Here is a 19,133-nt window from a genome sequence, read left to right on the forward strand (position 1 = left end):
GAAATTTCCAATTCGTACGTGGGAGGACAGAATGTACGTAACATCGTTTTTAACTAACGCGTGAATTCAAGGGCGCCTTGCAACGAGATGCACTCGGTCATAATTGTAACTGTTCTGCATTGGCGTAACTAGGGACTCCCCTCCAAATTCTCGAATCAAACTCTTAAACTCTCAGCTTTCAAAAATACGCATACTCCAAAATATTCAAAAGCTACTTAGCATAAAATATAATAGTGAAGCTAGAAATCGACGCAAAAGAAAAATTACACCAGCGTTCTAATAAAGGAGTATCGTAAAATATTTCATACAGAAAATTTATTTCTTCGCTCGATGAAGTAATTTGCCTACGTAACTGTTTTCTTTGTTACGTGGTTCATAAAACCTGTGTAACGAGTTATTTCAGTCGTAAATACTTTCGTTCATTCTTTTCATTCAAATGCGTTTCCTGTTGGCGCAAAAATTACGTGTGGTTATTGGAACCCGTGTCGCATTAACTTTCGAAAGTTTTTACCGAAGTTTCGACCGAAGCACGGTAGAAATAGCACCCCTAAGGGTGGTCGAAATCTCGGAGGATAAAGGTGCATTATCTACACCTGGCTTTTGTTGAATCCTTCGATCGCATCTGGAGATGCAGGGGGGAACTTGTGAAATAAATCGATACGGTTCCTTGCCTCCACCTTTTTGTCGAAAACGTTCGGACAGTTTTCGCTTTCGTGGTTCCGTTAAACGTGCGTCACGTTGCAGTATCGACGGAAATTCTTCTAGAATTTTCTTCAAAGGATCGATAAGGTCGAGGACGTTTAAACAAACGCAGTTTAACATTTCACGGGACATTTTGCGTGATACGTTTATTTGTACAAAAAAAATAGAACAATTTAAAATTTATATAACTGGAAAAGAATCAGTGGTCATATGAAGTCGATATTGAAATTATTTTAACATAATCATCGACATTAAAATAATTGATGGCTACCGGTGACAAGACTTGATTTACGATTTCAGAGATATGACAATTAAAAAGAATCGAGTTCCAACCAAATACTAACTCAGCGTTTAAATTGATAAGCCGCGTATCGGTAGTTGGCAGTCTGTTTCCACCGTCGTATATATACGTCGAGGACAGCGAAAGGATTAAATCGTTGCCCGTATCGTGACAGATTATTTTTACCCCACGCTATTAATTGTTTCCCTCGTTTGCAAGTCAAATGAGACCTATATGCCTCTCTCTCTGGTTTTTCTCTTTATTGAAACACGTGAATCGTTTCTCTGTTCGTTCTTCGACAGCTGCAGCACCGTGTTTGGTCATCGACCTTCTTCGTGATGGTGTTCGTTGGTTGCTGTTTCGATGCTCGTATCGTGGTGCAGGATTAAGCAAAGTATCCCATTTAAATTGCGAAAGCATAAATCGGTGATGCAACGTAAGATGATTTTCGATTAGATTGTACTTTCTATGCGACTTGAATTACAGTAATATTGGAAAAATTTAAAAACTTGGTAATAAATTGGTTTATAAATTAGGAAAGTGGAAAATTGCAAAAATGAATGCATGGAAAATTTTAATTCTCAAGCTTCTATATTTGAAAACTGATTTGCATCACGTCTATTTATGTATCTCAGCTGAAACACTCGATGTTCAGAGAAATTCGAGATGTAGCATTCGAAATTGGGGATGTGGCATTTCCTGATTGAATCTGGGGCATCAGGTGTTTGAACAAAGTGCAATCGTTACGCCTCCACGGTCTTTTATACTTTAATTTTACGTAAAAATGGATTAAGTTACATCGATTCAGGACGAATCTGGAAATGGCGTAACGGATGGCGCATCAAATGGCGTTTCTCTCTCTCAGAGACACCGACTGTTCTAGAGTCTATTATCAAGCTTGTCTCGTTCTGCTACCCACGACACTCGTTTCGATGCATTCTCCATTCGAGCCTCTCGGAAGCTGAACTGTGATCAGCTGCGTGAAACAGAGAACACGATAATGCTATAGGAATTCGAGTTATAACGAAGCATTACGGAGTAATTAAATTCTTTTGCAAATTTCAAAAACTATTACGAAAAACTTGATTTATTAGTTGAGTCACACTGTCCATGATCGTATTTGTAATTTCATCACATTGTGCATTTTTTCTAAATAATCAACAGTCTGAACAGTTTGGCAATAAATTTTCGATAAGCAGCAATGGAAAATAAACGAAACAATGATATCAGAATGATCGATGTTGATAATGTTGATCGATGTTGCCAAATCGATAATTTTGTAGCCATTTTGTCGTTCTGTTTTGTACATTTCTCCTAAAATTGTTGCTTAAGCAATGCTTCTGCAATCTCATCATTATCTCAAGTATTTCGAGTACTGAATCAAAGAAAAATTTCAACTTTATTTCGGATTGTTTTCAGCTTTAAAAAAATAAAAAATTTTGAATTAAATTCTTGTCTAATCGCCGAACACTTAATGAAATAACTTGATCATCGTTTTAATTAACTCGATGCTAAAAATATATGTATAATCAACGAGGCCAGATAAATCTAGGATTCAAACAAATTATCAGCGATGCAAATTTATCTCGTTTGCATTGAAGCCGCGCGATAATAGCACTTCTGTACCAGCCTCTGTTTTGTATTATTTTTAAAGAACAGCAAGAAAATATTTGCAAAAGGATTAATTATGATAATACGCGTGCAGCGTAGTAGCAAACACGTTTAATAACAAAGAGAATGCAGAGTGCAATAATGTTACGCTGTTTCGTCATGAAAAATGTTTAAATTCGATCCGCAAACGATTCTAAGAATTGCATCCGAGACTCGCTATTCGCTAGAAAACAAGGCGCCATAGGAACGTAAATTCAATGACGCTTGCTTCTAATTATCCTGCGACTTATCAACGCGCGCTGCAATTCGGGAACTCATCATTGAAGATAACACAGATTTATCGGTGGTCACGCTCGTTTCCTTCGTGTACTTGTTTTGCAAGCATTTCCTCGTTTGAACTGTTCATGAATCTGTTTTGCATACACGTTGTTTCAAATTTGGTGATTCAACGAAATTCATTCATAGAAATATAGACAATATTTCTATAATCTTTTCTGCAGACAGTTTTGTACAGACATTTATCTCTATAAGTTTTTTTGGTGACAATATTTTATGTACAGGACGTTTCACAATTTAGTAACTGACCTCCACAAAAATTGCACTGGTCCATTCTGAACTTGTAGTACAAAAACGGGTACAAAAACCTAGGGAAACTATAGAGATCTGAAGATATGCAGAAATATTCATGAAGAGTTTCATAATCAAATACTCAAGAGCCATCAAAGTTGCATCATTAAAAAGGAAAATCAAGTACTTAATTACAGTTGAATAATGAAAAATGCCATCAAGTTGCGTGGCAAAAACGCTCGTAATTCGATACGGTTCGTTTAATCAGTTGTGGGTGTAAATGAAACAGAGAAATGGTTTTTCCGTTGCATCCAGTTTATCGCTAATGTGTCATCGTCACTTTTGTTCCTAATGACTTATTGTGTCGCTGTTGTACACGGAAACGCGATGTCACAACTCTTTTACGTTTCAATCGTAAATACCCGTTCACCCAACTTTTTCGTATTATTTTAAGAAAGGATTGACATGTTTTATATATTGTAGTAATTGTGGGTCGTGTGCAATGTATAAACATTGCCTCGTGTTGAAAGCATCGAGACCAATGCAAGATTTATTGATCTGTCGTGTTGATCACGAGGTCGGTGCAAGGTTCGCGATTCCGTGAGGGGAAAACACGACTTGATTCTATATTATCAAACAGTATGTTTATACGTGAACTATAGTTACAAAAATCTAATGTTTAATATTATTGTTTATGGTGATCTTTGGATGGTTATCTCTTGATCGATTTATTGCTGACATGTGGAGTCTTGTGTCTTTTTATATGAAGACGCACCGGGTGCGTACTGTACTATTTCAATGAAGACGCACCGGGTGTGTCGCGTTCTTTTTCAATGAAGACGCACCAGGTGTGACATATACTATTTTAATGAAGACGCACCGGGTGCGTCCTGTACTATTTCAATGAAGACGCACCAGGTGTGTCATGTACTATTTTAATGAAGACGCATCAGGTTCGTCCTGCACTATTTCAATGAAGACGCAGCAGGTGCGTCATGTACTATTTTAATGAAGACGCACCGGGTGTGTCTTGTACTATTTCAATGAAAACGCACCGGGTGTGTCATGTACTTTTTCAATGAAGACGCACCAGGTGTGTCATGTACTATTTTAATGAAGACGCACCGGGTGTGTCTTGTACTATTTCAATGAAGACGCACCAGGTGTGTCACGTTCTTTTTCAATGAAGACGCACCATGTGTGTCATGTACTATTTTAATGAAGACGCACCGGGTGCGTCCTGTACTATTTCAGTGAAGACGCACCAGGTGCGTCATGTACTATTTAAATGAAGACGCACCATGTGCGTCATGTACTTCAACATACGCTACAATTCCCCCAAACTAAAAGAAAGCCAAAATAATACGGAATTGTACATACGATAAGAAATATCAACGTGGCCGATAATTCGGTTCTCCTGCGAATTGTCGATAAATTTCTAAGCGAAATTGCCTGGCGCCAACAATTTCACTGACGATTGATTTCGACACTTCTTCGGGTAGAAGGTGATCATATTAAATCGCGACCCAGTCAACTCGATACTTCTATCCTATATTTCAGTCGTATTTCAATCGAACACCTACGCCACTTTACCCTAGAATGGTCGCTCTAATGACATTGGTCATCCATGTTAAATCAATCACATTTCGTTATCGGTGCTCGCAACGTATGACTCTTTATTGACTTTAAAATAGATATCGGTAATTGTCCACGCGGTCATTGCAGTTCAATGATTTGGAGCATCAAATGTGACAATAAAGGGATCAAATGGAATAAAGAAATAAAGCGGTCTAATTCTCGATGTACTTGAAAAGAAAATAATCGAAAGCCATTCTCCCTATCGTTTCGTACGATTAGATGATATCTTTCTCGGATAGCAACCAGCCGCCAATTACGGAGATTATTGTATTAGCAGATTGTTGTTGATTACGTCGAATGTACTATCTGTATGTAGAGTCGGGTATTTTTCGCGATTAGTTGAATCTCGATTTCGAGTACATTCAGAAAATTCCGGATTATTTCGTAAAACTTGTAAGATGAAAGTTGGAAGGGAAAAATGCGTGTTCATTCTGATGCGCCGAGACGGGAGACCTTGATCCACTTTTTGTGGAGTAGATTATTAAATGAAGTATTAAGAACGTTGAATGCATTCTTAATGAACAATTTATGGCCGCTTGTGCATCGAAAAATTCTTTGGAGCAGTCGTTAAAGTCCGCCCGAAATGAAAGTGAGAACTTTTAGCTGCGAAGTGTAGAGAGTTTCAGAAAGATAGTCGTACATATTCCCGGCTAATTTACTCGTACGATGGCAATAATCGGACACAATTACGACCGCCGTTAATTCTATAAAGATAAATGTCTATTCGAGGCGGTTCAATAAACTCTAGAATTTTCTCGATGCGATGACCTTTCGCGAAAAATAATTGCAATCTCCCGCAGACCTTTACAGTTCCATAAGGAAATCTTTTATTCAGTCGACATAAATCTTGACCGTATACTTCGTTTTAAGTGATAGAATGTGAACGAGTCATAAGAAAAGCAAATTACGTCGCACACGCGATGCAGGAAAATTGGAACAAATAGAGTCATTGATTGCAAAAATTTCATGATGGAGCAATTTTCCGGGTATAGTGCGTACAGCAGGAAAAATGTTTTCGTCCTAATGCTGCCGCGCATAATATGAAACATCAACCGGATGTCGCCATCGTGGAACAATAAAAAACGAACAAAGTAAATGTAAAATAACGATGTTAAACACGGAGCTGTGTAACAAAGTGCTCATAGACAATAGTTGTAAGCATTTAGAATATAAAGAAGAAAGATGTCTGTTGATAAAACAGTAATTGTCGTCTTTCAGTCATCATTCGAGTTGCCGCAATAACCCAAGCAGTCTCTTTGCTTCGCCAATGTAAAAGGTTAACGACCGAATTTTAAATCCTCGAGCAACGCGATGTACTGTTAATCCTGAATCTAACTTCATTGTATTTCTCTGTTGCAGCAAGCGCTGGCACGCTGAAAGTATTACTGAGCTTCGCAGTCGGTGGTCTTTTGGGCGACGTTTTCCTCCACCTTCTACCGGAAGCATGGGAGAACAGTTCAATGAATAAAGGTACGAAAATAGTGGAGGATCGGATGCCTCTCGCGATTCGCCAGAAGGAAACGCGTTTAATCGGAGGAAATGGAGATAGAAGGTATTAGCAACTAGTGGTTCGCCCTTGCTTGCAATACCGTTAACACGAAGTGGCAACAGAGCCGTTTTGTGATTCAGTGTGAACCGTGAGTCACGTTTGATAATAAATAATTACCAATGAGCTCTGAAGAAAATTCTGGTAGTCCTTTGTTTTCAGCGAAATTTTCAAGGATGGTTACTGATGTTCTTGACTGCGAGTTACCCTTTCGCTGTGGGACCTTGTAGATAATAATCGCAAATCGATAGCTTGAAGCTTCGTAAATAAGTTATTACTTATTCCAGTGGCATAAGGCAGCTCGATGAATAGCCTTTTAACGCAGTGATAGACAAAAATGGACTTGTACAAATTTTCAAACTATAAAATTTAGAAATCTCTCGTTTATATTAAATTGCTGTTCATAAAACTAGAAGTTTCAAGAATCGTTTAGCCTATAGAGAATAATTGGTTCAATCTCGAACTAATTATTAAGAAACACTGCGTAATTGTCATAACAAATTACATAACAATGAAACGTAAATATGTGACTCGAAGAAGCGGCAAGAGTGTCACAGGGTTAATGAAGCCTTGAACGATGCAACCCGGAAAGTTCCTCTTTATCAACTTAAAATATTAAGAAATCGATGCAATCATATCTACTAAAAAAAAATACGTATTCAGTATAGTTTTGGAAGATTTTATTTTTCATATTTAAATTAATTCATACAATATGAAATAGTAGTATCTTGCATGCTAGACTCCAAGCGATCTTCAGCCATCATCGAGCTCTTTATGAACGGTTCAAGCGACGCTCTGAAACTCCATTGTGCCTCAGTTGCGGATTTCAATTGCCAGTTATCCTCTCTTAAATTAAATCGGCTCGATTCTTCTAGTTCGCATTCGGTTTTCGAGTTATCTGGTTCAATCGTGTGATACGCTTAAAAATTTCTCTTGCAGAAGACGCTAACATGAGTAATAATTAGAAATTGTTTAACGTTTCAGTAACCGAAAATGGACATCCGTCGATGACTTGTGGCATGTGGGTACTTACTGGCTTCCTAGTATTCGTCATAGCGGAAAAGCTGTTTGGCTTCGAGGTGGAAGAAGAGCCCGAAGATGCGTCTGCGAAGGGGACTGAAGTACACGAAGAGACCAGCATCGAAGACGAGAAGGAAATGGAGAACAACAATTGTATCACGTTAATAGGAGGGAATCCGAAAAATGGTTTCTCTAACACAAAGACTGATTTCACAAAGGCTATGAATGAGGTAACATTTAGATTTTAAAAGATATGACAACACTCAGTAAGTTCAACAAAAAATTTATGCCTATTTTCTTTACAGTTGCAGCCGTTTTTGGAGAAGAAGAACGGCTACTCTCACCTGTCGAATGGTTACAAAGATACTCACAAGAACGGCTTTGTTACCAACGGTATCAAGCCAGAACTAATGTGCACCGAGTTCTCAAATACTTTGGAAGGTTTGTTGTTAAGCGACGCAAAAGATTGCTTGAAGAAATTGGCGAAAAGCAACGGCTTTTCGATCAAGTCGTCCAAGAGTAACGTGCCTACGGACATAAAAGCTGCGACAGACAAACCTAAACACATAACCGGTTACCTTAATCTAGTAGCCAATATCATAGACAACTTCACTCATGGCTTGGCCGTGGGTGGTTCTTTCCTGGTTTCCTTCCGTTTGGGAGTTCTTACTACTTTTGCTATTCTCATACACGAGATACCTCATGAAGTTGGTGACTTCGCTATTCTGCTACGCAGTGGATTCAACAGATGGGATGCTGCGCGGGCGCAGCTTCTCACTGCTACCGGTGGCATTTTTGGCGCCATGACTGCAGTATGTTTTTCTGGCGGTGAAGTGGGTAGGTATAATTATAAATTTATCAAATTATATTAAATGGGTATCAGTATTTAACGAAGACATTGCTTTCCAGGTGCAAAAACAAGTTGGATATTGCCTTTCACATCGGGTGGCTTTTTGCATATTGGACTGGTAACCATCTTGCCTGAATTGCTTAAGGAACCTTGTCCAAAGGAATCTTTGAAGCAGTTAGCCGCGTTATTGTCCGGTATCCTCGTGATGGCACTTTTGACGCTCCTTTGTGACTAGGAGTAGCTTGTTTTGGTCGAACCAATGGTGGCACGTACCGAGCATAGATTTTTTTAAGGTTAGAATGTCGGTACGTGCCAAGACACTAATTCGAGTTTGCCATAAAAGAAGAAGAGTTGTACCGTGTAATACTTGTTGCTCAATGAAGGTGAATGTACGTCGTGAGACGGTGAGAACGAGGAACTATGATTTCGAACGCTGCGCGAATATAGTATTTTCTTTCTTTTTCAAATCGGCTAAAGGAAGTTTACGTTGTACGCGAGCGCAGGTACCTTTTTAATGATCGACCTCTTTTTATAATACGTTGCTTTTGTTTTTTTGAGAGCAGAAGTGAAAGAATAAAAAGAAGTATGTATACAAATTATTTTTATATTTTCCGATTGTTTACTAGGAATCATGTTATTGGCACTTTGGTATTACGAATTTATACTTGAGATATTGATATTGTTATAAACAATTGCATAGTTTATACATGAATATACATATGTTCCTCTATAAACTATCGAAAATATGTAAAGAAACGATTCCGTTTCTGAGATATCAACACTCTTTAACTTTGTTATGCAGAAGTTCCATGTGTGAATCTAGTATCAACATATGACTCTCGCGTTATGAATCGAATCATGTTGTATATAATGTTTATGCTTCCTTACTCAGTGTCTGAAAAAGAAGAAAGATTTTGTAAATTACACACAAGATGTCAGTTTAGCCGACACGCGTACTCCGAAACGACAGATGTATATTTTAAGTTCCTACACAGTCTTGTAAATAATGAATCGAATTTACTATTTTATCGTGGAAGTTAAAGAAAAAAATGATTACAGGTAAACATACAAAATTTATATGTCAGATCGCGAAAAAAATAATCCAGTAAAATGTCATGTAAAGTCTGTAAAATTGGTATGTAGATATAGATATTATATTTAATAAAATCTGAAAAGTCGTGTAAAATTAAGTATTTTAGAAAAGTTGCAAGATTACGGATTAAGCGAGTCATTGACCTAAAGGAGATCCATTTGTTCTCCATAGTCTCATGTATTATTCAAAGGTGCGTATTTAATGAATCGCACAAAAACCAATGTAATCCTTGTACTTAAAGAAAACAAGGTATTCTTTCACCAACAAAACACTTGACGCATGAGGTATTCTCTTCGAGCATGTGTAAATAAAGGTTCTATACTTATGAAGCTGGTTAAATCAGCAATTTGGCAAGTATATTTTCTATAAACTATGACTAAACAGATTGTTCATATATAATCATTATAATTTGTAAATAAAGTATGTTATTCTATAAAACAGGTTCTGTTATCTTGGTATTATTTCCCGTTTTAAAAAAACCAACACAGATGAGAATAGTACAAAATAATTTATTAAACAATCTTCTTAGAACATAAGAAACATAACAGTTCTTTACCTTTACTGAACAGGTAACTCAAGCACCTTATATACTATACATATATACAGAGAGTACATAATATTTTTTCGTTTAATTTACACGCACTCACACTCGTTGTATAATACACTGTATATTAATTTATTAAAATTGGCAACACACTCGTTACCGCTTATGTATATATCTACCCACAGTCTTTGTGCAATATCAACAAGCGATATTCAAAGTATCTATGCCTAGAGGAGTTTCATTACGCGATATATTTTATACGATTATGACTTTGTAAAATAAATTAAAATTCCAGAGCTCTTTCACGAACATTCAGTCACTCATACTTTATGTTAACTACTTATAATTCGTCACGATTGTTTTCGACTGTTTGAAGTTTTTCAACCAGTACATTTAAAATTTGATAAGAGTTCGATAAACGCTTTACGGCGGGTAATAATTCATCTTTTGTTTCTCTGAACTGGTTTATACAAATTGGAGTAATAGTAGTCATACTTTCGGAGATGATCTCGAGAAATTCATCGTTTATTAATTCATCGCTAACCTCTTCCTTAACACTCTTCACCATCAGATTACTCAAATGTTTACAGTACTCATATATTAATACTTTCTTTTCTATATCTGCAGCTGCATATGCTGTTTCTCTCATTTGCCTCTGTTTAGCATCAGTAATTTCTTCTATATTTTGTCTCTCAATAATTAAGTCATTGATCAGCTTCATAACTTTTATTTGCACTTGCAACTGATCATCAACTAAAATCTTTCCAAATATTTCTACTCCTCCATGATCAATCCAAACTTTCTGAGCTGCCGGAAATTGTCTTATTAAGGCACTCAATGCAAAGAGACACCTTGACTTCACTTCTAGTTTAGTATTTGTAGATAATATATATAAAATCTTTTGAACAAGATCATTTTCCAATGCTTTTAATTGTACTTGAGGATTAGACTGAACTGCTGCACCAAGGAGCCTTAAAGCTTCAGCTTTTATTTCATTATTTGTTCCATTAAGGCATGGAGATACAATTTTAGTCATGCTGAAATTGAAACATGAATTATGTAAATTTTTGTAACATCATTCCAAATCTATAATTTTCATACCTACCCTTCCATATCTGTAAATGTTTTGGCATTATCAATATGATGAAGTAAATATTCTAAATTATGCAAAATATCTAAAACTTCTTCAACTTCTATTAGTGATATAGTTCCCATAGCAATTGCATTTTTATGGGTTTGAAACTTCTGAAAATAATTACTTAACAACTCTGAGTCAGTTGTAATGTTTATTTCGAGTGCTTTAAGCTCTTTCTTTAATGTTTCATAGTCACGAAACTTCTGCTTTATTTGTTGAGCATGTTCATCCTGAAAACACAATTTAAATAGAAAATTTACTCTTACACTATATCTATACCACAAGAGTAAAAATAATTACATTTAACTCTGGTATGTTCTCTGCACTATCTTGCTTAATCTTCTTTAATCTAGCCTTTAATTCCTTTATTGGATGTTCAAACAAGTCGGGTTTTTCCGTAGTTACAGGAGAATCTTTATCTTCAAAAACTGCTTTCTCAGGATGTAGTGTCAAAGAATTTGATTGTAAGTCATTTGAATTTTCAGTAGAATGTTTTTCTTCTACCTCTTCGCTATCCATTAATTTAGCTTCCGTTACTCCAGTTTGAAAATTGTGTCTCACATGTAGCCCCTCAGGTAAAAGTGTACCTAATAAAACATTCATTAAATACTGCTGATGCAACAAAAGCATAAATTACATTTTTCTTACGAATGAACAAATTATAAAATCAATGTTATTAAACTTTTTCGTTAGCACCTTTAAATACATTTCGGCGTACGTTACTGTTGTATATAATTCATACTATGTCATATTCTAATATATTTGATATATTTCAAAATAACATAAATAAAAAATTTGAAGGGTAATTTTTTACAGAATCGGCAATGTCGTATTTAAACAGTGACACGAAATATAATAATTTGTTCTCGAGAAAACTACGATGTCAGATTTGACTGACGTGGTCTTAGGAGCAGAACAATCAGTTGCGTAAAAAAGTAGTCCCAAGCATTTGTTCGTAGAAAATTGAATAAATATTTACTTACCTTTTTTTACCGTTTGCCATTCTCGGGTTGGTACAAATGTTGTTTTATTTTTTTCCGTGTTACCGGATATTACCGGTAACAAAAGTAAACAAGTTAGAATAATTGTATCGGGTTGCATTCTGTCGAGTTCCTGTCGACCAAGGGCTACAACTTTTCTCAAGATACGCTGATGATTTTTGTAAAATCGTTTACAATTATTTAAGAAATTTTTGTCGACTGTATTAAAATATTTCTGTGATTTTTTTATATAACTCTTTCATTGGAAATTTCTTCAATTTAAGTATTATTTGCGTGTTGCGTCCGATATTTATACAGTCAATGTAGCGGTGCTAGTTTCATGTTTTTACCGTCAACGCTTACGCAGACCAATAGTCGTTCAGCGCATCGTTGCCAAACTTTTCATTCAGTTTGTAATATTACTCATTACTATATGATTATTAACCATCGCTTTATGTAATATAAAACAAGACTTATACTTTTGAAATTTATATCAATACTATTTCATGTTTTCATTCATTTGCAAAGTATAGTTGCACAACTTTAAGAACTAATATTTTAAAACAGTGCTATTTTGTTTTTTGAGTATCGTAGTATTAATATTAGCTTTTCAATGACTTATTATTGGTAAAATCATTTACATTTTTGTCAAATATTTACAATGATGAGTAACCAATGTACAGGGTTCGTGTCTAAATTCGTCTCGGCGCTAATCTTCGATCGTATTCAATAATTTTTTAATTTATTATCTTATGGAAATTCTAAAGTCTTTCGAATTAAAGGGATTTCTTTTCATTTTTATTCATTTCTTTCGTAATTAACCTAATATAGGGGGCTAAATAACACCCTTCGTAAAGACTTCAGTGATGTTTCGAGACATCGAACGGCAACGTTGCATACGGTAGCTAACCAATCAAAGAAGAGAACGTATTCTAGGCGCGCAAGGCTGAGTACGCGAAACTCATTTGCTACGCGTTCGTCTAGCACGTGCGACCACTGTTCTTCGCGCAGTGACCGTTGTGCGCGCGGCGTCTTTAGCTTCTCCATTCTCATTCGGCACGCACACTCCAACGGACTTCTTCTATACATCCACTAACGAGAATCCCTTAATATCAAGTCGATCATCATGGCAGAAGAGTATCTTTACGGTAAATATCAGCGGCCGTGTTACCGTGAACATTGTGGCTTCTTTATTTTACGACACACGCCGTTACTTTCGCCGTCAGTGGCCATTGGACGCGAGCGGTATTATGGTCGAGACGCCGGCTGGCTTTCGGCCATTGTGACGAGCCCCCATTGTCCCTGAGGAGCTACGAACTTACGTTTTTTATCTATCTATAATATAACGGCAAGCGTTCACGCTATTCCATGTGCGTACTCTTGTGATTTGTGTGTCCAGGAATCACTCTCGAAGGAGCCAATTCTAGCGAGGTATGGGATCCAGAGCACAAGAACGACGATGCAGACGGCACGAACCAACATTTCGGTGCCGATCAGAAGCTTATCATAAAAATGGTATGTGCGAATTATTGATGAGATAATGTTTAGGAGTAACTTTCGTGTTATATTGCTTTTTAGCATGCCACGAACATTCTGCTGTATTTCCATTGTTTTCCGTTACAAGTGGCGGATTTTCGTTGACGCGCGATCTCATTGGCAACAGTTTTTCTCTCTGATATAACGATGTATATAAGCTGGATTTATTTGACTCTAATGTTCTTGAGCTTTTACGAATCATAGCGGCTCTTTGTTCGTTGTTCTATTAACCGTGTAAGAATATATGACCGATATTTGGCGTCACTGGTAATCCCGATTTTTCGAGCGCTTTCATCACGTCTCATTACGTTTGCGCGCGAATTTTTAACCCTGATACCAAACTAACATATTGGACTTTACCATAGCCTGTATTCTTTGTCCTCGTAAATTAGGTTATCTTCTTTTAGTTTTCGAATTTTCGAGAAATTAAACGCTGAGAATGTTTGGTACTGGTTCTTGAGCACACTGAGTCTGTACATATTAATTAGGAATGGAGCAAAATGTTAAAATGTTTACAAATAAATGCGAATCTATTACTTCATCATGAATAATAAGACATTTATCACATAGTGTGTATTTTAAATCTTATTTTCAATCGTTTTTTTATATATGTTTGAGGAATTTAGTTTTTTTTCATACTGTTATTTTTGGATAATCTAGAATGTGTGTTTCAAACGAAGCTTAATTTTGAATTGGTTTTGTTAATTTTTCGTAGGCACTTTTAGGTCCTGAAGCTAAACCTGGAGAGCTCAATGTGCTGCAGGTAGAAGCTAGGGGATTGATAGGGCCCATTAAAATACCAATTGCTCTATTGGAGATGGGAAAAACAGCACAGATTATTCTGGATCTTAGTTTTCCTGACCCTCCCGTCACATTTACTTTGGTTAAAGGCAGTGGTCCTGTACACATAATAGGGCATAACCTTCTTGGTAAGAATTTCTACCATCTATTGATATTAATTTATCATAGTTGTGCATATTTTTAATTTTTTATTATTTATGGGCATTGAACATAAATTTTTGTAGTAAACATTAGCATATTAACGTAATAGAATTTGGAGTATTTTACTGTGCTTACGTAAAAGGTACATATAGAAGGGCGATAATTGTAACGGGACGCCTTTTAAAACATGTGGTAAAGTTTAAAATTTTGAGTTATATGCGCAAACAAATAAGAGCCCAGTACTTTAATTTTCTTCAAAGAGAAGAGATCTGTATCTTAATATGAATGTGTTCAAAGACATTTCATTATTTCATAGAAAAGTTACAAAAAATATTTGAGTGAAAAATAAACGATTTCCTATTAATTTCATTTTTTAGGTACACACATGGAAGAATTTGATGATATGGATGATGAAATGGAAGAAGAGAACATCGATGATGACGATGATGATAAGGTACATATAAATCCTCCAATAATCATTCAGATATGATTGATATACATGTACATATTAAAAGTTATGCAGAAGTTTATGATGGCAAAAAAGATTGTATTTCTGACTGACATTTTAAAAAGAGGAAGTATGAAATTCACCTAAGTCTTCACATAAAAGAAATGCAGAATATTTTCGGCAAAATGATTTTGGAACGTGTATATACAAAAAATGTTTGACATTAACAGTTCTCAGTATACTTTTATTATGTATATTAACTGAAGTGTTAGTATTTCATATTCTATATATTAGAAATACGAATTTCAGGCACCACAAAAGAAACGAAAGCATTCTGCAGAGGGTAAAAAAAATGGCACCAAGCGTGCCAGGATGGATGAAGCTGTAGACAAATAGAATCCTAATATTAAAATGCTGCTATTCGATCATCCTCCAAAAACGAGTTTTACCAAGCATATTTTAAAGTCACATTTTTTAAGTATTAAGATTCGCGGGGGGCGGGAGGGCTCTGAAGATTGTTTTAAGAATAAATGAAAGTCGTGGATGTAACTTCCTGCGTTTGTGTTTTCATTCCATGTGTCTATTTTCTTTATTTTCTACATAATAAATCATCCCATTTCGAAACAATTGCTTTTATTCTTTACTCATCATGTTTCCTCTTTTTCCATTTTTATTTTTGAATCGTAATTTTAATGTTGTAGGGAAAGGAAACATTGAAATGTCAGTGATACAATCTTTTGTTATTTGTTTCTCTATTAAAAATCTTGTCAAAGTATCTACAGAGTTACATTCTCTTTCTTATTTCAATATGTTAGGAGCCAGAAGACGAGGAAGATGATGAAGATGAACCCAAGAAGAAGAACGCCAAATTAACAACTGCAGCCAAATACAAAAATCAAGCTAATAAGAACAAGAAAAAATAAGCATGAGCCTTAATGCTAATGGAAATACAACAAACTTTTAAGTTAGGCTAATAAGCGTAAGTCCATCATTATCATCCGCATTTGTGCGAATCTAGTATCGTTTCACCAGATTATCAGACGACAAGCGTTGCCTTCCACGTTTCTACGACACAACTGGACCAATGAGATAACACGGCGTGTAACATTACATAGTTTAAAATGAATAATGGCACGTTTTATTGGTCCACATACAATTTTAATCGAGTAATGTAAGGTTTAATATAGAAGAAATACGAGAATTTTCTCTCTGAAGATCCCTCGAAATGCCTTAGAAGAATGACCCCTATAATCGTATTAGACAAATTTTGCGGAGTATTAAAGAACGCGAATTAAAAATTATTTTTTTGACAAAATTTTATAAAGCTGAAAGTTCAAAGGGCATTCTTCTGAGAGCTGAACGCACATGGTAACTTGTTTTATCTCATTGCAACGGAATTACGAAGAAAAACGAATGTGATCAAAATTAGCAAGGGATCTGCGTGGCAATGCAAGATATACGGTTTCTGCGTGTGAAAGTGAAAAATAAACATTTGGCCCAGTTGTTGTTAATAAAATAAGTGGAAAGCACGGACGAACCTACAGTGAGGTGTATTTGTATCATTTCCTTTTTTGTCTTCTCCGATGCCGTGTTCACACATCGACACTTCCAGTGAATTGAAGCTACACTATTCTAACGTAGTCATGTAAACGCGATTCAGAAAAAACGAATTACTACGCTGTTTAAACAAGATGCAAAGATAACGTTCCAGTGTAATTTATTATTTTCGTGTGTACAAGATGGGGAAAAGGGGTAATAGTCACAAGAAACCCTTATTACTAGAATGTTATTAATGATTGTAAAGAGGAAAAAAAGATAATGAGATCAGAATTAAAAGAAACATTTAAGCGTCATCACGACATTCATTCCATTTGATGAAAGATAATAGGAAGAGGGGGTTACAGGTGTACTACACAATGTGATGCTCTTACATCAGTGTTATATGCGATCAATGCATATACAAAGCGTGTACAAAACGCGCCCAAGCGATTGATAAGTAGTCTGTACACCTATTTTGTACATATACGATACAATAAAAAATTTCACAACTTTTAATCAGTATCGTGTGATGTAATTTTTATTCAAAACCCTTCCAAGTTTCCGGTTGCTGTCACATAATTGTAGGTTAGACAGTTCTATGTATTCAAACGTTAGTCAATTGTCAATATAATATAAACATGGTTAATAATTTGATGAAAATGATTTTTGATCATTATATGATCGAAAGAAATTGTTCGTTCGTACAATACTCGGTGAAGTAATAAAAGGAAAAGACCATGATTCGATGATCACCACTGTGTGGATGATACCTGAACAAAAATTTATAAATTATTTAAATATCGTTGCTCGCGTATTAAGGTAGGTGCGATCATTATCGAAGTTAACAGCGTAAAACATTTTGTTGGGATGTGATTTAAGGTCAGGAAACTTTGACCGCTCGTCGCTAGAACGTAATATTCGCTATTATGATATGCAGAATATTAATTCAAGAAATAGCTTGAATAAGAATACGGATGCGACGGTTTTCTGTACGAATGCACAATGTCAGATAGCAAACGAGGAACTGGTGAACTTGCGTCAACAGGTACGAATGTCTATGACCTCACACACATATTAATTGACTAACAGAAAAATCGATGTGTAATTAAAAGGTGTCGGATCTGAAAGAAGCGGTTGTATCTCTAGAAAACACTATACAAATAAAAGACATGCAACTACAGAACGTTCAACGAAGCAACGAACGGTTGACCGCAGAATTGAAGAAACAACAAAGATGCGTGAGGAACATCAAACGTAAGGCTTTCGAATACCCCTTTTAACCTTATTGCAATCCTTAAATGTATCGAATTAATTTCAGAGCAGTTGGACGATGAAAAGTTCTTCTATCAAAGGGAAAAGGATTACTTCAACAGTGAAATGCAACGGCAGAAAACTCGATGCGTGTCTGGTAATTCGAAACTGCAACAGCAGCGACAAGAACTGGAGGATGCGCGGGATTCTTTGGAAGAGGAGAACAAGTCGCTCAGAGAAGAATTGAACGAGAAGACTGAAACAACTTATAATTTATGTATAAAGTTTTTGCGTATGAAATACGCCAAAGATTCTTTGAGGCAGAAATTTGATCAGTTGTTGAACGAGCACTTGCAAGTGATGGCAGACATGATGGAAAAGCTCGACGAGGCTAGAGGAGAGCTCAATATTATCGTGTCAGAGAAATTTCAGGAACCTCTGCCTTTGAACAAAGCAAAATTTTTACAGGTGAATCTTCGTGAATATTGCAAATTGTTTTATTTATGAACAGGAAGATGCAACATCTGTCGGTTGAAAAAGTAATTATTTGTTCTGCGTACCTCTAGGTGGTACAAAGAAACGCTCGGTTGGTTCACGAGAACGCAGTACTCAAGGTACAGATACAGCAATTAACTCTGAACATAGAAAAACTAAAAAGCTACGCGCAAAAACCGAAGTTGATAAACGTTGACGCAAAAATCATTACTAAATTGGCTTCGCAAAGTACGAAAAAATGTAGCAAGGAATCTGTGAAGTGGCCGCCGATTCAGTAAGAAGATCATTTCTGTTTTTATGAAATTTTTTAAAATCGTTTTCTGTGTATTTCAAGAAAGTAATACATTCGTTTGACTTTCGCAAATTGTTCAAGTTCTTTGATATCCCATTTAAACGATTGATTAGGTTTATTTCCTCATAGATCGTGCGAAAACGAGTCCGAGAAAACACTGTTCGCCAAGTTCTCGAATCAAAGTTCCGTCGATTATTCGGGGGACGGGAAATTACTATCAAAAATTCGATCAAACGCTCTAAGAAAATACGTGGGTGTGCAAGAAATTCGAACCGAGGAAACGTGGAAATCTCAAACAGAACGAGCACACAGCGCACCGGAAATCTTACGGACGGAAGTCCAACCAAGTGCCTCTACGATTGCTCAAACGGATTCAGACTTTCGGGACGCCTGCACGAATACATAGTAGGACGAAGATCCGAACTATCTCTGTATAAATGTAAATGTTATGATCCTTTTTATATGCCTTATTTTATTAAATATCATATGTATCGATCGTAGAAACGCATAGTGTAATGTATCGACTGTAGCTTAAAGTAAAGTAAAGTTACGAGATGTTCCAATAGCGGGCGCATTTGGTATGAAATATAAATCGTATTTAAATAAGTGCAACAAGCACTTGCAAATAATATTGTTTAATCATACTTTGATTTACCGTCTGTTG

At 36.0% G+C, this 19,133-nt stretch overlaps 4 protein-coding genes across 8 annotated transcripts in view; 3 read left to right on the forward strand and 1 right to left on the reverse strand.

Moving 5' to 3' along the window:
• The window catches only part of Zip99C (Zinc transporter Zip99C), a 14,377-nt gene extending 4,632 nt beyond the window's left edge, over window positions 1-9,745 (forward strand). The window contains exons 2-5 of one of the 2 annotated variants that reach the window (XM_012286314.2): window positions 6,158-6,268; window positions 7,329-7,594; window positions 7,670-8,201; window positions 8,274-9,745. In XM_012286314.2, the coding sequence (XP_012141704.2) occupies window positions 6,158-6,268; window positions 7,329-7,594; window positions 7,670-8,201; window positions 8,274-8,449 (1,085 nt within the window). In that variant the 3' untranslated portion in view covers window positions 8,450-9,745. The remainder of the gene's footprint in view (window positions 1-6,157; window positions 6,269-7,328; window positions 7,595-7,669; window positions 8,202-8,273) is intronic. The other variant, XM_012286315.2, reaches the window with a different exon arrangement.
• Window positions 9,746-9,800: 55 nt separating this feature from the next.
• On the reverse strand, window positions 9,801-12,360 carry Sil1 (Sil1 nucleotide exchange factor). Of its 3 annotated transcripts, none has more exons than XM_012286312.2 (4): window positions 11,970-12,360; window positions 11,287-11,573; window positions 10,957-11,216; window positions 9,801-10,888 (listed from the first exon to the last, which is right to left on the reverse strand). In XM_012286312.2, exons 1-4 carry the CDS (start codon window positions 12,085-12,087, stop codon window positions 10,192-10,194), a joined length of 1,362 nt encoding a protein of 453 aa, XP_012141702.1. In that variant the 5' UTR covers window positions 12,088-12,360; the 3' UTR covers window positions 9,801-10,191. The 3 variants fall into 3 exon arrangements, with proteins under 3 accessions (XP_012141702.1, XP_012141703.1, XP_076391462.1); XM_012286313.2 differs by lacking the exon at window positions 11,970-12,360 and adding an exon at window positions 11,683-11,908; XM_076535347.1 differs by lacking the exon at window positions 11,970-12,360 and adding an exon at window positions 11,635-11,655.
• A 554-nt stretch (window positions 12,361-12,914) lies between these two features.
• Window positions 12,915-16,947, forward strand: LOC105662592 (nucleoplasmin-like protein). Of its 2 annotated transcripts, none has more exons than XM_012286308.2 (5): window positions 12,915-13,114; window positions 13,366-13,481; window positions 14,218-14,431; window positions 14,822-14,898; window positions 15,202-15,519. In XM_012286308.2, the coding sequence occupies exons 1-5, from the start codon at window positions 13,093-13,095 to the stop codon at window positions 15,286-15,288; spliced, it is 516 nt and encodes a 171-aa protein (XP_012141698.1). In that variant the 5' UTR covers window positions 12,915-13,092; the 3' UTR covers window positions 15,289-15,519. The 2 variants fall into 2 exon arrangements, with proteins under 2 accessions (XP_012141698.1, XP_012141697.1); XM_012286307.2 differs by lacking the exon at window positions 15,202-15,519 and adding an exon at window positions 15,708-16,947 and having other exon boundaries at window positions 12,916-13,114.
• A 119-nt stretch (window positions 16,948-17,066) lies between these two features.
• On the forward strand, window positions 17,067-19,119 carry LOC100881970 (uncharacterized). Its single transcript, XM_076535348.1, is given in 6 exon segments — window positions 17,067-17,250; window positions 17,311-17,476; window positions 17,544-17,690; window positions 17,692-18,150; window positions 18,249-18,451; window positions 18,599-19,119. Coding segments are annotated over 6 exon segments (1,326 nt in total). The 5' UTR covers window positions 17,067-17,176; the 3' UTR covers window positions 18,876-19,119.
• Window positions 19,120-19,133: the final 14 nt, after the last annotated feature.

This window comes from Megachile rotundata, chromosome 9, assembly GCF_050947335.1.
Source record: "Megachile rotundata isolate GNS110a chromosome 9, iyMegRotu1, whole genome shotgun sequence".
In the NCBI taxonomy this organism is placed as follows: Eukaryota; Metazoa; Arthropoda; class Insecta; order Hymenoptera; family Megachilidae; genus Megachile; species Megachile rotundata.